Source organism: Rhinopithecus bieti, unplaced genomic scaffold, assembly GCF_001698545.2.
Source record: "Rhinopithecus bieti isolate Rb0 unplaced genomic scaffold, ASM169854v2 scaffold_1017, whole genome shotgun sequence".
Lineage (NCBI taxonomy): Eukaryota > Metazoa > Chordata > Mammalia > Primates > Cercopithecidae > Rhinopithecus > Rhinopithecus bieti.
The window spans coordinates 8,396,422-8,411,835 of record NW_016803657.1 but is presented as its reverse complement, the minus strand read 5'-3'; the positions used below and the strand labels follow the sequence as shown (position 1 = coordinate 8,411,835).

General features: G+C 55.8%; 1 protein-coding gene across 1 annotated transcript in view; it reads right to left on the bottom strand.

Annotated features, from left to right (window-relative positions):
- Positions 1–15,414, bottom strand: part of FRMD1 (FERM domain containing 1) — a 47,003-nt gene that overhangs the window by 15,767 nt on the left and 15,822 nt on the right. Inside the window, 2 exon segments of the mRNA XM_017895092.1 lie at positions 2,792–2,882; positions 5,683–5,825. Of these exon segments, the coding sequence (XP_017750581.1) occupies positions 2,792–2,882; positions 5,683–5,825 (234 nt within the window).

Genomic DNA, 15,414 nt, shown 5'->3' with positions numbered 1-15,414 from the left:
TCGTTAAGCTGCATTCATTGCTTTAATTTGGGCCTTAGAACTCAGTAAAGGTAAGACTGTAAACATTTACACTGACTCTTGGTATGCCTGTTTCACCCTCCAAGTGCATGGAAAATTATACAAAGAAAAGAGTCTGTTAAACTCTAGGAAAAAGGGGGAGAAAGACCCAAAGAATGCAACTCAGCTTCAGCGTTTGCAGAGGTACTGAGAAGCACTTCCGCAGAGGCTAAAACTTGGTAGAAAAAAGCAAGTAATATAAAAAGATTTCAGGAATGCTTCAAGGAGCTGACAAGAACCTAAGTCAGTTTTATAAGGGACTCTATAAAGCATTCTGGCTCTACAGCCCATTTAACCCTGAGGCTGCTGAAAATCAGTATATAGTGAACACTTCATTTGCAAAGCAAACCCAGGGTAACATCAAGCAGAAGCTGCAGGCATGAATACCACCTAGTCTAGAAAAGTCGCCACCAAGGTGTATGTTAACTGTGACCAAGGGACAAAACTGGAAAAGAGCAAAAGAAAAAGAAAGACTAAGAATAAAGGTGAAAAAAAGCATCAGAAGAAAACAGGAGAGACAGACAGCAGTGCGCGGGGGCAGGGCCCGTGCCGTTGCCTGGCCCCACCAACTGGCCGTGAGAGCAAGAAAACTCAGGAAAAAAAAAAAAAAAGTAAATTGAAGACTTCAGAAAAAAAGCCAATCTGTTAGCAACAGCTCTTATAAAAAAATTAGCAATGTGAGAAGACGTGGACGTGGATATAAACGTGAAAAAAGTCAAGTTAGGCAAGGATTCAAGAGCCAGACAAGGCTAGAGAGAGATTAATGTGGGAAATGCAAAAAGAAAGGAGACTAGAAGGGTACATGTTCAAAAGGCAATAAAGGAAACGGCCAAGGCCACAAGACAAAGAGGCCATCGGCCAAGGGCTGCCGTACCTTGGAGGAGCCAAATACTGATCTGTTCAGGCTGACAGGAGCTAACAATGTAAACACAAGACTAGGGCAGACGAGGCACCTTCCCGTCAGGCTCCCGGGAGCCCATGGTCACATTAGAAGTTAAAAGCAGCCAGATTCTGCCGTATCTGGATTCCAATTTCTCACTGAAGGATAAGCCACTAAATAGAGTTATAAAGCGGGGCGGTGGGGGAAGAACCCCTCCTCTAAGAAACTTAAACAGGAAAAAGAGCCATACCTTGTGAAAACCTGCTTACAGATTTCACAGAACTGCCCCGTGCTGGAGGCTGTCGGTACAGGCTAGTGCTTGTTTGTACCTTTTCAAGGTAAGTTAAAGTTTTCCCCACCAGGACAGAACAAGTATAAGAAGTGACTAAAGTACTGTTAAAAGACATTATCTCCAGGTTTAGACTACCTCTAACTTTAAAGTCAGACAATAGGCCAGCATTTGTAGCTAAAATAGTGCAAGATTTAACAAGACTGTTAAAAATAAAATAAAAGTTACACACAGCCTATTGGCCACAAAGTTCAAGAAAAGGTAAAACGCATGACTGGACACTAAAATCTCACGCTCCCTTCACAGCCCCTGACAAGGCGCTGCAGACCCTGGGAGGATGGTGCATGGGTCCCGGTGTCCTGTGCAGGGACACCCTGGCTCACTCACTCCCCTAGACAGAGGCCGGGTTGTTCTGGGGGAGCCTGGGAGAGGTCGGTTCAGGCAGAGGTCTTGCTCCTCCTCAGGCAGCAAGGCAGGGGGATACTCAGCCACCGCTGGTGAGCACTGAGCTTCACCTCCATCTGTCTGTGCCCCGAGTAGCCTCCCTTGGCTTGGCTGGGGAGAGAGGGCCAGGGCTTGTCTGTGCTGCCAACCTCAAGCCCCCACTATAGATGAGAAGCCCCCAGTCCTTTGCAGCACTGGATACAGGCGCTGCCACTCACTTCCTGGGGCAGCAAAAAGTGCACACGAAGCACTTCGGGTTCTTATGGCTCTTCCATGTGACGCGATCCGGCTGAAGGGTCTGTGGAGCCCAGGGGGCTGGCCCCGTCCCCCCACTTGCCGTCTGCATGTACTGGAACTCCAGGTAAGAATTCACATAAATCCAGGAGCCTGCTCCTGCACAGAGGCTTCCTGGAAGCCCCTGGAGCCAACGGCCCCTCAGAACAGCACAGTCGGCACTGTGCATGTGTGGTGTGTGCATGTGTACATGTGAGTGGTGTGTAGCTGTGCATGTGTGTGGTGCATGCATGCATACATGTGTGAGTGGTGTATGTGCATGTGTGTGGTCTATGCATGTGTACATGTGAGTGGTGTGTAATTGTGTGCATGTGTGTTGTGTGTGCATGTGTACATGTGTGAGTAGTGTGTTACTGTGTGTATTGTGTGGTGTATGTATGTGGTGTATGTATTGTGTGGTGTATGTATGCATACATGTGAGTGGTGTGTAACCGTGTGCATGTGTGTAGTGCATGATTGTGTACGTGTGAGTGGTGTGTGTGTGCATTGTGGTGTGTACATGTGTAAATGTGCAAGTGGTGTGTAATTGTGTGCATGTGTGTGGTGTGTGCATGTGTACATGTGTGAGTGGTGTGTAATTCTGTGCATATGTGTGGTGTGTGCATGTGTACATGTGTGAGTGGTGTGTAATTGTACCTGTGTGGTGTATGCATGTGTACAAGTGTGAGTGGTGTGTAACTGCACATGTGTGGTGTGTGCATGTGTACATGTGAGAGATGTGTAAATATTTGTGTACATTATGGATGTGTGTGGTGCGCCCGCCCCCTTGACCTCCGGCAGACGTGGCCCCTGGGCATTTCTGCAGGTGAGGCCTGAGCGATGCTTACTTCTGACCACACAGAGGCCAAAGAACTGGGTGTCTCTGATGCTCACCGCGTTGCACACTTGCTGGAAAAGCTCCCGGCCAGTGGCCTTCACCTGCAAAAGAGGTGGGGAGGGGCTCAGGGAGGGGCTGGCACCTGTCCCCAGGGAGGCCACCTGAGCAACCGAGGCCCAGCAGGGCACCAGGGGGACCACCCAGTCAGGCACTCCCTGCAGCTAACAGGTCTGGTTCCCTCACTCTCTCCCAAAGCTGAAGGCTAAACACCAGCCTCATGCCCATCAGAGCACCTGTGAGTGCAGGGGAGTGAGGGTGGAGGGGGTGGGGTGCTCTAGACGGTGGATCAGGGCTGCCCCCTCCATCACTGTCTGTCCCTGGTGTGAGGATTTCCCGAGATCAGTCAGGGACACATGATGCAGCGTCACCTCCAGGGCCGCCCTCTGGGCTCTGTCCTCGCACAGCACAAATGAATGCTTGGTCTGCCATGAGCGTGAGCATCGGTGTCTCTCATCATCCATCGCCCAATTGATGAGAGTGATCCCAACAGTGTCCCTACAGCTGAGCCTCTGACAGCAGCCTCTAAACACCCAGCGTCTGGCGCGTGTCCCTGTTTCCGGTGTCCCGTGTCCACATTTCCAGCGTCCTGTGTCCACATTTCTGGTGTCCTGTGTCCACCTTTCCGGCGTCCTGTGTCCACATTTCCGGTGTCCTGTGTCCACATTTCCAGCGTCCTGTGTCCACATTTCCGGTGTCCCGCACGTGACGCTACTTCACACCTGTTTGGCCCCGGCATGGATGGGACTGGCGGGCATCCCCTGCAGAGCTCTCCCTGAGTCCTGTCCGTTGCAGCTCTAGGGCGCATCTGTGGTCACCCGGCAGGAGAGGCGGCGTTCTCCGGCGGAATTGCAGCGCGCCAAGCCTGTGACCGATGGTGCAGACCAGTAGCTGTGTGCTTTGCTTTCAGACTCTCCCGAGGACCCTCACTTGGGGCTCCAGGAGGAAATCTCACAGCAGGGCACAGCTGGGGCAGCTGGATCTGCAGGAGGCCATTTTGCAGTTCTTCATTTGTACAGTCTCAAGTCAAATGAGGTATCCAGTTTACTCATCCTGAGTTAATCCTGAGTTATTGTAAGACTGGCTTCCTTATTGATGTGGTTTGGCTGTGTCCCCACCCAAATCTCATCCTGAATTGTAGCTCCCATAATCTCCCCATGCTGTGGAAGTCACCTGGTGGGAGGTTATTGAATCATGGGGGCGGTTTCCCCCATCCAGTTCTCATGATAGTGAGTAAGTTCTCATGAGATCTGATGGTTTTATAAGGCGCTTTCCCCTTCGCTGGGCACTCATTCTCTCTCCTGCCACCCTGTGAAGAGGTGCCTTCTGCCATGACTGTAAGTTTCCTGAGGCCTCCCCAGCCATGTGGAAGTGTGAGTCAATTAAACCTCTTTCCTTTATAAATTACCTAGTCTTGGGTATGTCTTTATTAGTAGCATGAGAACAGACGAATACGATTATTGTCTGCTTAACATGGTGAAGGGCAGGTCCCACAATGGCAGTAACACAGATCTTCAGTGATGGTCTTCCCAGCCCATCCCTTTCTAATAACTGGGCTTGACACATATTTGGTTGAATACAGGGTTCCTGTCTAACTGCAGACACAGGTTTGCACACACTCCGATAGAGGGTTCCCTGTCTAACTACAGATACACACGAGTACACACCCCATTAGAGGGTTCCTGTCCAACTGTAGACATGGATGCGTGCACACCCCAATAGAGGATTCCTCTCCTACTGCAGACACAGATGCACACACACCCCAATAGAGGGTTCCTGTCCAACTGCAGACACAGAAGTGCTCACACCCTGATAGGAAGTGGGCTCAGTGATTGCCAACTTGCCGGGCCCAGCAGGGGCCACAGGAGTTGCAGAGGCACTTCAGGGGGCTCAGTCAACAACAGACGAGCATGATTCACCCAGGCGGTTCACTGTGTTCTGGCTGCACGATCCCTCAGTTAAAATCTTACTGTGAAGTTCAGTGCAAGAAACATAAAAGTTCCAGCTCTTATGGGGCAGGGGGCCAAAGCCACAGCATCTTCCCTGCAACAGGTCCTCTTATGACCCCTCCCCCAAGCCTGAGGCATCGCTGGGGACCCCAGGAAACTACGGGACACCCCCCATTAGCTCAACTCCAGCTTCCCATTGCCAGGTGGGGACACAGAGTCTTGGGGGAGATTTTGCCACAAACATAGATATGGGCATTTACTTAAACACAGAACTCTATCTCCAGGCAGACAGGAGATTCCCAGGGGACTTGAACCAAGCTATTACTAGCAAGTCATACTTCATTCCAGGTAGCACTGATAAATTAGCTATACAGAAAGTCATCGTTCTTTAACAAACCACTCTAATTTTAATTGCACATTTTCATTATCCACATAAATCATTAAAATGAAAGTACTCTCTCAACTCCTGTCCCCACAAACTCAACTAAAACAGGTAGACAAAATGGGGCAAAAGGAAAGAGAGAAGCAGAGAGACAGTGATGTCTGAACACAAGACAGGAGCTACCCCTTGGAAACCGGCTTCCTGGCGCTCTTCCCTCAGCGCTCCCAGGAAAGATGTGCTGAACCATAAACTTATTTCTCACAGCAACGTCTATCAGTGATGTTTCCTTCACAGGCCCAGTAAAAGGGCTGACCATCTGACACCTCACAGGCACCTGGCGTAAGCAGAGCGAGGTGGTCCAGGGATTTCTCAGTATACAGGCTGTGTCCTGAGGTTCTGCTCACCCCATACCCCTGCTCACCCCCACGGCCCTGCTCACCCCTATGGCCACCCAGGGCCCTGCTCACCCCCATGGCTCTGTTCACCCCCACAGCCACCCAGGGCCGTGCTCACCCCCACGGCCAGCCGTAGCTGCTCCTGGCTGGGCAGCAGCACGAGGACATCCCTGTGTTCTGAGGCCATCGCGTCCATTCCCAGGGTCGGCTCCTGCCGGTTGCATGCAGGCCTCTCAGGACTGGGCTCCATCCATCGCGACCCTGAAGGAGGGAACGTGTCAGGGTTTGTCTGGGCGGGGTCTATGCCCCACCCTCTCGGGGGCACCGCCATGCTGACATTACTGGGCCCTCCCCGGCCATGGGTCACGGGTGGGTGCTCAGCACCTCCCAGATCACAGCTGTGCCTTCCAGGACCCGCCCTTGCCGAGTTTCTCACTGGGAAGGGAACTGAGAGGGAAGCCTGGGCTGGGAATCCAGCGTGGCCAAGCCAGGGCAAGGGTCAGAGCTGCAAATAGCTGGGTGTGTGGAGGGCGCCTGGAATGCAAATAAACAACCTCAGGGCACCGGCCACGCAGCGCTCCCATGCAGGGCAGCTCAGCACCCAGCCTCGCGGTGTGGACCTCGTGAGACCCAGGCTGGGGGAGATAGGACCCAACTCCCCTACCCGATAACCCCTAGCTCCTCAGAGTGCCTGCTCCTTCTTCTATAATGTGGAGGGGGTCATGTAAACCCCACGGGCACAGATGCCAGAGCCAGGGCTACTGGGGATGATGGAGCAGCGGCAGGGGAGGAGGAGGAGGGCGGGAGGAAGGCAGCCTGGGCGGGCAGCCTGCCCCACATACCTCCTGTGGCATCTGCCACTGAGCTTAGGAAGCAACACAGTGGCCATTCCTGGACAGGTTCTGCCAGGAGGGACCCTGGCTCCCTTTAGGGGCTGGAAACTGAGGATACTTCATTCCTTGCCTAGGGCCAGCAAATCCCTTCCTGCCTGTAGTGGCTGGAAGGCCAGGAAGGGGGTCCTGGTTCGGGTGGACAGCAGCATGAGGGGTGGGGACACTCCCGCAGGGCCTGGAGCCCTGGCTGCTGCTCAGCGGAGATGAGCAATGCCTTCGAGCTCTTTGGCACAGTGTTAGGGAGGGGAAGGGACCCCAGGAATCTGCCTGGCCCTGGGAGCACCCAGACCTTTGGGCACTGCAGGTCAGGAGATGCAGTTCCCACGGGCCTGGGCTGCAGAATTCTGTCCTCAGCCATGCGCTCCTTCGGTTTCCTGTCATGGAGTCTGGGATGCTCTGGGACCTTCCTCTAGTAAGGGGTCTGGACCTCCAGAGGGGCAGTTGTTCATCTCAGGAAATTCGGACTCCAGCTGCCTTAAGGCCTGGCCCAGTGGGTTTAGAAGATTTAGAAGGCTCAGGTCTCACCTTCCCCGGCCCCTGGAATGACGCTGGCTCCCTCCCTCCCTCCGCTCAGATCCGGGCCCTTCCCAGACCCTCGAGGCCACACACTCACACCCAAGACAGCAGCGGTGGCCTCTTTTCTCTCCACAGCAAACGTAGAGCTGTTGACTATGGAAGATGTGGGGACCCCTTTAGCCGCGAGCATAGAAATTTTTTAAAATGGCAAAAAAACAGCCCCAGAGAGCAGAGGCTAGATTCTCATGGCCCTGGCACCGGCTCTGGTATCTGGGCAGCTTGTCCCCGTGCCGAGCGCCCTCAGCCTCTGCTTGGAGTCACAGTGCCAGCGTATCAGGAAGGGCGGCAGCAGCTGCACCTCTCAGGGATGCCTGGGCGCAGGACAGTGGCAGAGGGCAGGCAGGGGCTGGGGGTCGGGGGGCAGCAGAACACCGCGGCCACACACAGCACAGAGGGGACAACAGGCACCAGGACCTCGGTGGGGAGAGCCGGGGACATGGTGGGGTGGGGAGTTGTGCTGATTGCACTCATGATCAAAGCGATGGTGCCCCACATGTGTGCAGGTGCTGGTGTGTGTGGGCGCTGGCATGTTACAGGTGACCTGGGGCCAATGGGCTCCAAACATCACTAGTGAGAAGAAAAGGAAAAGAAACAGAAACCTCCACATTCGTATTGATAAACACAATAAACGGATTCTTGTCAAAGCAGGACGTCCCTGGCCTCAGCTCCTTCCTTCCCACCCGGGGTCTCAGGGCCCACAGTTGAGGCTCAGTGCTCCAGTGAAGGCCACCGTCCATCCGAATGCCAGGGAGATCTGGGCTTGGGAAGCCCCGTCATATTCCCGGGAGAGTGCGGCTTTTTCCTGAAAACATGCTGAAGATCCAAGGCAAGGGTGGTCGCTGTGAGCAGCTCCCGCCAGGGCACTGAGGGGACACCGCGGGAACCTCTGTACTCAGCTCATCAGGAAGACAACTTTGCACCCGGAGAAAGAAGAGGCGTGACCAGGCCCCAACACAGACCCCACCTCTGAATGTCTTGTCTTCTCGACTGGCGTGTTCGCGACAGAAGAGGCTGGCTCGCCACGTTCGTGATGTCAGGGCCAGGCAGTGGACAGGCAAGGCCACGAGGAAGACAGGCCACCAACAGCGTCTCTTCAGAGCTGAGCCCTGGAGTCCTCCTCGGCCCAACTCTCCCTTCTACTCTACAGCTGGTTTCCATCCTCTATCATGAGATGGGCCTGCTGAGAACATTCTAGAACTCAAGCTTTGGAGACCTAAGTCCACAAAGCACAGGTCTTAGAAAACAATGTGGGAATGCTGTTCCATGGTGAAAAGGAAGGCAGAACTGACACAGGGATGGGTCTAAAAAATCCCGCTGCGAGGGAGACGCTGGACGCAAAAGTCCTGGCTCCATTCTGAGACGTCCAGCAAAGGCAGCACCTTCGGGGCCAGGGAGCTGGCGGCAGGGACTGCAGAGGGGCGAGGTTTCCTCTGGGGGCAGTTGGATGGCAGTGATGGCTGCACAGTTTCTAAATGCTCTGAAGTTTATTAAATGGTTCGCTTAAGAGGAATATATTTTACAGCATGCACACTACGTCTCAATAAAGCTATTTAAAAACACCACAAGTTATAAAACGGTCACACAAAAAGCCTTCAAGATACGGCAGGAAGTGCACTCGTGCGCCATAGCTCAACCCATTCCACCATGTGGGCGTGAGTGTGAGACACGTGGGTGCTGAGTGAGGGCATGCCTGTGTAGATGTGAGTGGGTACGTGCCTGCGCACATATGTTCACATGCAGCCTTAATGTCCGGGAATGCTAGGGCTGCCCACCCCTCCTCCACATCCTCCTCTGCACAATCAGCCACACAGACTAATCCTTTTCTGCACGTCACAGAACGAGGCGAGGCCCTTTACCGACTCGGCTGTGATGGCCGCAACACCCAGTCTGTGGATGAGGAGTCTGGCTGGGCTCAGAGGCCAAGCTGCTCAGTGAGTGGCCAGCCGGGGTCTCGCTCCATGCTCAGCCTCCACCTCCACCATACGGCCTATACTCTGCTCTCTCCCTTCGGCCACCCGACCCTGCCTGGTTGAAATCCAAAAAGAAACCCAGTGTCTGCTGGAAGGAGCCCAGGGCTGCCCTCTGGGTCCCTGCTGCCTGTCAGCACCGTGAGGGCTTCTCGCCGCACTCAGTAACACACTTGGTCTCCTCGCACGTTTTCCCGGAAAAGAATGTTGGCCAGATGCAGCAGATTTTGCTCCTTGGTAAGTAGGGAAACTGAGGCACACAGCAGCTAAGTGACTTGTTCAGGGCCCCAGGCTCCAAGATTCCTGAGACCCGCCGCAAATCTCCTCCCTGAATCTACTGACCCCCTCTTCAGAAATCATCTCAGAAGAGAGAGCTCATTCTTATGAACGAACCATGCAAGCCCATCTTCCGGGATGACTGAGGCTGGTATTTGGGAGATGCACCACCTGACTTTTGCTGCAGTGCCCAAGTGGATGGTGCAGGGCCTGGGTTGGGGTGCGCAGCGGGGTGCAGGGCCTGGGGCGAGGTGGGCAGGGTGCTCCCCACTGCAGTTCTTCCCCAGGCACTGCAGGGTCCAGGTAGGGTGGCTGGCGAGTGTCCCAGGCAGCCACGGGAGCCAAGGAATCCAAGCCTGGCCCAGGGCAGATGCTCTGGGCAGCCCCTTACCCGTGGCGAGTTTGCGTGTGGAGCGCAGGAGGTGCTTGCCAGAAAGGAAGGAAAAGTGCAGCTGGAGACAGCCCTGCGGACACCGCGGGGCTGTATTTATTCACCACCTGCTCAGATCTCATAAGGTCCATGAACACCTCAGCGCAGTAAACGGTGGGAGGGTGCAGGACCCAAGCCCATCACCTGTCTCAGTGCTGCCAGCTTCTTGGTCTTCTGAACTGACCTTTGGCTGTTGAGAAAGGTCAGTGACGCACTGCAGGGCGTCTCTGCTCTCTCAGACGGGATGGGCGCTGGAAAGGCCATGACCTGCCTTACGTGTATCTGAGCAGTGTGGAGGGTAACGCATTCCTGCAGGGGAGGCAGCGGTGCCGGCGGGAACCGCCCAGATCGAACTTCAAAAAGTGATTCAGAGAAAGGAGCTGCTGTGAACCAAGTGCCATGAAATCAGAACGATCGCCATCAACTTGAATGAGAGGTTAAATCAATGAATTCAGCCCAACGGGAAAGATGACCGAGAAGCCCGCCTGTTAGGACACTCCATGGGAGGAGGGTGTGAAGGGCAGCTGTGCATTCCCCATCGGGTGGCCGGGCACGGAGCAGACTCAAAAGGTCCCTCTGCCCCTCGGGAGACAGGGTGGCCTGTCCCAGGGAATGGGGCCAGCAGGGCTGGGGCCCCAGCCTTCAGGTGTGGACAGCCTCCTTGGCAAACACACACCGATCTGGGGTCTGGAAGGTGCAACGTTCATCCCGTCCCTGGCCAGGGAAGACAGCAGAGCGGGAGGGCAGAAGATGGCTTATCGATGGCTTCTTTCCTTCTCTTTTTGGTGAGATGGGGAGGCAGGCGATCTCTCCCTTTCCAGCCTTTAACATAAGTCAATTCACTTGTTACGAAGTCTCACCGTATTTAAGCTTCCTAAATGACGGTCTCCCACACCTGGTCCCTCTTCTGAAGCCTCACTGCGGGCCAGGGACAGAGGGTGCCCCGAGTTCTGCGGGTTCTAACCGAGGAAAAATGGCCTGCAGCTTCTAGTAACCCCCACGGCCCCCCAGGTCCAAGTTGTGGGGTGTCTTCTTGGGAGAAGACTAGAGACGGCAGGTGGGGTGAAGGAGAACCCCGTTTTCAGGGGGCTGCCTCTTCCCATTGGAAACAGCTCCCCCTGGGAGCTCATCAGCTTCTAGGCATTAGATGGAAGCATGAGGCATCACGAGGTCATGAAACCCATGCTTTGGTTAGAAAGGAAAATGGATTAGGAGCCACCGGGGCCACTGCAGACGGGAAAGGTGAGTTATTTCTCAGCGCTGTGCATATTGGGTTATGATGTACAGTGTATGTGCGTGTCTCGAGTTAAACGCATTAACTGCTGAATTAAAAAAGCCATAGAAAGCCAACAATTACAGAATGCCTCTGACACGCTGCTCTTGCCATCTCTTAGAGAACAAATCCCACAAAGAAGGGGGCTGGACTGCAGGGGTTTGGGGTACCCCTGGACCGAGAAGAAAACCTCAGGGGCGTGGTCCCGTGGGGGAGGTGCCCTGAGCTTGTTCCCAAGACCGTCTCTTCCCACGGGCCCTCCCCTGTGCTGCTCCCAAACAAATGCAGGCGTGCAGGACCCGGGCCCTTCGTGAGAACACCCGCAGCCCCGCTGGCTCAAGCTCACTTGCCCTCTGGAATGACAACAGTGCGGAATTTCAGAGGGAAAAAGCCCTCTTGTTTCTTCTGTGTTATCCTCCCAAGACCAACTCTGAGATCAGGACATAGCAGGCGTCCCATGGTCGAGAGATCTCACCTCCCACCTCATTCCTCCCTGTCACAGGGCCAGAGCAGGGCCTGCCCCACATGGCGGTGGCGACTAAACGGCCAGAGCTGGCAGCAGAAAAGGTTGAAGGGCTGCAGCAGCAGAGCGGGCTGTTGGGGGAGGGTGGGACCCACTCCAGGCCCTGTGGACACGGGTGTCCGTCCCTTCCGTGCTCCTGGTCTGTGCCAAGCGGGCACATTCCCACAAAGGACTGGCAGGTCCCTCCACCAACACTGAGCTCCACAGTCCCTCGTTTCTGGTTATAAGGAATATTTGGGGCAGTTGGGTGGCTCTGAGTAGAGACCCTGAACCAGGCAGTCATTAACGGCAGACCAGGATTCAGGGGTGACCTGGATCCTAGAGAACTAGAAAGGCCCCAACCTAAGGGCCTGTGGGGAGCCGGGCCTTTCTCACCTGACACACAGTGTGGAAGCTGCAGGAACTGACTCCACCAGGCCAAGGGGGCCGCACAGGCCCTCACCTTCTAGAAAGCTGCAGCAGCCTGGCTCAGGGTGGCCAACACTCCAGCCTCCCTCCACATGGCCACACTGAGGCCGCCTGGAGGGAGGGAGACCTTGTGGCAGGGACATTGGAGGAGCCCTCTCAAAGGCTTGGGACAGCCATTGGGGGGCCTCTGGGCATTTCAGTCCCTGGGAATGTGCCCCTCTTGCCATTTCTATGAATGGCCACCCACAGCCACACAGCCGGCCATGGCTCCCCAGGATGGGCCACTGGGCTCCAAGGGGTGACAGAGGAGGTCAGTCACTTTCAATGAAGCCACAACCTTCATGAGAACAAAGGGACCAAGGAGGCCCAGATGGAAAGGCGTGGCCACCAGCATGGCCACCGTGAGAACTGCAGGGGGATCCGCAACCACATCCCAGGTGTCGTCCCTGCTCCAAAGCCTTCCGTGGCTCCCTATCGCCCAGCCACAGCATCCAAAGCCGTCCATGGCCCCCTATCGCCCAGCCACAGCATCCAAAGCCGTCCATGGCCCCCTATCGCCCAGCCACACATCCAAAGCCTTCCGTGGCTCCCTATCGCCCAGACACAGTATACAAAGCCTTCCACGGCTCCCTATCACCCAGCCGCAGCATCCAAAGCCGTCCACGGCCCCCTATCACCCGGCCACAGCATCCAAAGCCTTCCATGGCTCCCTGTCGCCCAGCCGCAGCATCCAAAGCCCTTGTGGTCCCCCGGCACGCTGCAGAGCCGTAGGATGAGGGCAGACCTTCTGGAATGTTGTGCTGGGCGCTAATGGTGAATCACTTCAAAATTCAAAGTTTGGCTAAAAAGTACAAAGAGTAGAACATAGAATTCACACACATTAAACAGAAAGGCCCCGCACCTCCCTGTCATGAGGGCTTCATGGGATGCTGCCTGCCTTCCGGCTCTCGAGCCACCCCATCCCCAGCAGGGACACCAGCCACGTCCCCAGCGTGGACACCACCAATGTCCCAGCATGGACACCCATGTCTCCAGCACGGTCACTGCCTACGTTCCAGCATGGACACCCGCATCTTCATTGTGGACATCCACACCCCCAGCATGGATGCCGCCATGTTCCCAGTGTGGACATGGGCCACTGGCCATGCCTGATCATGCATCCCTTGGGCCCTCCTCTGTCGCTCCCTCAGCATCCCCACACTGCTGTCCTTGTGGAACAAGCTGGGTTTCTCCCTTTCTCCCCACAATGGATGGCACGAAGATCCATGGAAACTGTGGGGGCTGGGGGGAAGCCCATGTGACCCCATTCTGCCCTGGCCTGTGCCCTTGGGCACCTGTTAGCCAGGACCTTTGCTCTTTGCCCAGAGTGAGCCACACTCCTCCTCCTCCTCGAGGCCTGAAGGAGTGACCCAGCTGCCTCGGAGAGCAGTCCCCGATTCTGTGGCCACCTCAGCCCCGCGCTCACCAGCCACTCACCTCTCCCTGCTCACGTTCCCTTGGGCCTGGTTTTCAACAACTGATTTCGGTCTTATTTCACTTTTTTTTTTTTTTTTTTAATGTGGTGTCTTGCTCTGTTGTCCAGGCTGGAGTGTAGTGGTGCGGGCTTGGCTCACTGTAACCTCTGCCTCCCGGCTCAAGCCATTCTCCCACCCCAGACCCCCGAGCAGCTGGGACCACAGGCGTGAGCCACCACACCCAGCTAATGTTTTGTATTTTTTAGTAGACACAGGGTTTCTCCATGTTGCCCAGACTGGTCTCCATCTCCTGACCTCAAGTGATCTGCCTGCCTTGCCTCCCAAAATCCTGGGATTACAGGCGTGAGCCACTGTGCCCGACCTTATTTCACCTTTTTTATATTAGAAAGTTTGCAGACCGTGCAAATGATTCCTCCTACAGAGTGGGGTACATGTTGGTCAGCAGAGCCTCCCACTCCGATAACAATGTCAGTCAACCCAGGTGCACAAAGAGGTTCAAGGGCCCTGTCAGCCGCACATCCTGAGACGGCTCTGCGGGGAGATCGCAGGTTGCTGTCCAGGTGAGGGTGCGGTGGCCTCTTCCCACCACTCAGAGCTCTGAGCTGCGTGGGATGGCATGTGCAATGCATGGGCTGGCATGTGAGATGCACGGGCTGGCGTGTGGAGTATGTGAGATGCGTGGACATCCCACTCTCAGGCTACTCGCTGGGGAGATCAGGCTCCTAGGTCACATCACTTAAAGAGGGGCTGAGCAGGACACACCCCTTAAAGAGGGGCTGAAGCAGGACCTATTCCTAGGTCCATCCCCTTCTGTTTCTGTTCACAGGGTCCCCAAGGACGCTGACCTCGCCGCCTCTCCGGGCACGGAGACCCTCCCAGACCCTCACACTTCCACCCCTCGCATGGTGCTTCCAACCCTGGCCTCAGATCACAGATTGAGAACCTCGGGACTGGGGAGGGGCAGCATGAGCCAGCTCAGACACAGGGTGTCAGTGAGGGCAGGGTTCTGTGTGTGGTCCCACCCGGGCCCCTCAGCCCCGGGACCCTGCCCCGAACAGGCTTTCTCCCTCTGGTTCCGAGTCTCCCCCGCAGCCCCTCACCCCACCACAAGCCGGGGGTTAGGGCGCTCTTCATTCCCATCTTAGAGATAAGAAAGCTGGGGCTGAGAGAAGCTGGCGGGGGATGTCAGGGCCCACGCTGCCTCTGGGATGCTCCAGCTGGGGTCTCAGGGTGGGGACCATGTGAGCCCAAAGCCTGCAGCCATCACCCTCCTGCTGTCACCTGCCCCTGCCAGGAGGCGGAGGCCTCTGCGGACTCGGGTTCAGTGCCTGCTCCCCAGAGTGACTGGCTTTTTATTCTTGGAAAGAAACTATGGGCGGGGAAGTGGCTGGGAGGGAAGGCGAGCACAAAGGCCTCTCGGCTGCTACTGCTGCCTCAGCTCTGGACTTTTCCCTCCACCCAGAGGGCAGATGCTTGGAATTCTCCTGCTGCCTCCCCCGGCATCTGATCTTTCTGGGCATAAACACTTGCCTGTGGGACCTCAGCTGCTGCCGCTGTTAACTCAGCACTTCAAAGCGCTCTAACCTCCCGGAAGGAAGACAGGAGCTGTGAGCCCATCAGGACCAGAGGGCCAGAGGCTCAGGCGGGCTCAGCTGCAACCAGGCAGGTGGGAGGGCTGTGTAGACAGGACCCCCAGGCTACCCTGTCACACCTGTCCCCTGCACACAGCACCAGCTAGCACAAGCCTTCCACTGGGGTCAAGGCAAACGTTAATTCGCATAAACATGTGCGCTACTAACCAGGTGTCCGTGTGACCCACGGGCCTGCCTGTCCACCTCCCCACCCAGGTGTCCATGTGACCCACGGGCCTGCCTGTCCACCTCCCCACCCAGGTATCCGTGTGACCCACGGGCCTGCCTGTCCACCTCCCCACCCAGGTGTCCGTGTGACCCACGGGCCTGCCTGTCCACCTCCCCACCCAGGTGTCCGTGTGACCCACGGGCCTGCCTGTCCACCTCCCCACCCAGGT